Raw genomic sequence first — 2,486 nt, forward strand, 5'->3', positions numbered from 1 at the left:
AGCAAGACGGCAACCTGGCGCGTTCTTGCCTGGCTCGACACCAGGCTGCTCGCATGGATCTTCACCGGGAACATCTCCACGGCTGCATCGATCGGCGGGTTGGAAGTGGTGACCAAGCTGATCCTCTATTTCTTCCACGAGAGGATATGGTCACACGTCGATTACGGAATTGCGCCAGGTGCAGCTCCGCCCGCCGCGCTAGGCAAATCTCTGGAAAGCTGAGTCCCATAGTCCTGCGTGCGCTAGCGGAGTGATAACAGGTGCGTTGGGGGACGTTGGAGGAGGGTTTTTGGACAGGCGACTCGGCTCTCGGGGTGACTTGGGGCGATTGGAGCCGCGAGTGGAGCTCGCACCGGAGAGACGAGGCGCACGTAGACCCCCGGGGGGGGCGATAATTGAATTGAGGAGGACGGCGTCAATGTGTGCAACGAACTCCTCTGACGCCGCACGAGAGGAAGCGTGCAGTAGCGGACGGGAGTGTGAGACCACGAAGCCGCCCTATACCCGCCCGCTCTCCCATGAGCAAGCCGTCCGCTCTCCCATGAGCAGGAAGCACCTCCACGCGACGCCGACGCTGGCGAGGGCAGCGCTCAAGGGCGACGCGCCGTGCGCTGAGGGCTCTGCGCGAGGCGGCGGCGCGGGGACGGCGCCTGCCGAGCGGGCGTCGGCGTCGCCATGGTCGGACGCGGAGACGAGGCGCTTCTACGCCGCGCTGCGAGAGCACGGCGCAAACTACGAGCTGCTCGGCAGGGCGCTGCACCGCTCAAGCAGAGAGGTGCGAGCCGGCCACACGGCACCGTCGCGGGGGCCTCTTTCGCGCCCTGCCTCAGCTCCGCCCCTCTTTGGAACGACAGGTGCGGAGGAAGCTCAAGCTCGAGAGGAGGGCAAACCCGCGCGCGGTCGAGAGGCTGGCGGGCCACCCGATGGTGGTGCCGGAGCAGGCGAGCTCGTGACGCAGCCTCACGGATCTCTGGCTGGTGTCCTCGCACGCAGAATTTTACAACAAAACTCCCCGCGCAGAATCGCCAAAAGTCTCTCTCTTCCCAAACTTCAGGGTTGGCGGTGTCGACACGAGAGAATACGCCGGACGAGATATAATCGAGACGAGACCGAGAGGCGCCCCTGCGAAAGACTTCCGGACGCTTGAATTCTTTCACCTTCGCATCGCCAATGTTCTTCGCGTTCGTAGCCACCGCAGCCCTCTCGCCGCAGCCGCCACCTTCCCGCGCCGGACGGCGCGAGGTGCTGTTCGCCGTGGCCGCCGGCTCACTTGCCGCGCCGTCTGCTCTGCTTTCCGCCCCGCGCCAGGCCCGTGCCTCCTATGCGATGTACCAAGGTGCGCCGCCGCAGTAGTGCCACCCCGTAAGGGCACCGCGCTGATCCGAAGCCGTCTGTTCGCTGCCTGGCACCCGTCGCGAGTCTGACTGCCTCCATGCCGCGAGCGGAGCCGCCTCGACCCGTCTCTGCACCTCCAGACAACAGATTCCTCCCGCTTGATTCCGCTTGATTCCTCCCGCATCGGAACTGAAACGGACTCATCGCGCTGCCGCCTCCGCCCTCCCCCGCAGCGTCTCAGAAGAGCTTCGACGAGCGCAAGGCGGACAAGAACTGGAAGCCCGTGGCCACCTCTGATCGCGACTCGCTCGCCCAGGTGTGGCGCTCGCGGACACTTCCGAGACAGTTCCGGACAGCGACCCCATCGCCACGCGGGGCGATCGAACGCCGCCTCACCCGCCGCGAAGCACCCGCCGTCGGCCAATCACCCCGACGCTCGCCCGCCCTCGCCCCCTCGCGCTCACCCGCCCTCACCCCTAACCTAGTGCCCACCCCCCCTCACTGGCCTCGCGCCGCCGCCGCCGCCGCCGCCCTGTGACCAGATGCAGCGTGACACCTAACCCTAACCCTAAGCCTAACCCTAACCCTAACCCTAACCCTCTGTGGCCAGAGCGCGACATTGCAAAGAAGCGGCCCATATCTCCCCGTATCTCCCTCATCTCCCCCATATCTCCCCACAGATCCAGCCAATATCTCCCCGTATCTCCCTCATCTCCCCCATATCTCCCCACAGATCCAGCCAATATCTCCCCGTATCTCCCTCATCTCCCCCATATCTCCCCGCAGATCCAGCGCGACATTGCAAAGAAGCGCCCGCGCTCCGAGCTGCAGATGAAGAAGCCGCCGCAGTACTGCGCGGGCCAAATGTCGATGGCGCGCTGCACAGCCGAGAGATAGCCGCGAGACAGCCGGGAGACAGCCGAGAGACAGCCGAGAGACAGCCGAGAGACAGCCGAACATCTCCCCGCATCTCCCCATCTCCCCCACATCTCCCCCCATCTCCCCCACATCCCCCCCACATCTCCCGGAGGACGGCCCACCTGGTGCAAGGAGCTCGGCTTGCTCCCTTCGGGTGCAGGTCTCGCCCCAGATGGAGAACATGTGCGCGAACATCGGAGTCTCGAAGGCGGACCAGGCGCAGCCCCCCGCCC

General features: G+C 65.6%; 1 protein-coding gene across 1 annotated transcript in view; it reads left to right on the forward strand.

The window, feature by feature from the left end:
- Positions 1-1,170: 1,170 nt before the first annotated feature.
- The window catches only part of EMIHUDRAFT_234551 (hypothetical protein), a gene marked incomplete at both ends in the record, with an annotated part of 2,185 nt that continues 869 nt past the window's right edge, over positions 1,171-2,486 (forward strand). The window contains 3 exons of the mRNA XM_005781231.1: positions 1,171-1,336; positions 1,569-1,651; positions 2,122-2,201. Coding sequence (XP_005781288.1) covers positions 1,171-1,336; positions 1,569-1,651; positions 2,122-2,201 — 329 coding nt within the window. The remainder of the gene's footprint in view (positions 1,337-1,568; positions 1,652-2,121; positions 2,202-2,486) is intronic.

This window comes from Emiliania huxleyi (genome assembly GCF_000372725.1).
Source record: "Emiliania huxleyi CCMP1516 chromosome Unknown EMIHUscaffold_205, whole genome shotgun sequence".
Taxonomy (NCBI): Eukaryota; Haptophyta; order Isochrysidales; family Noelaerhabdaceae; genus Emiliania; species Emiliania huxleyi.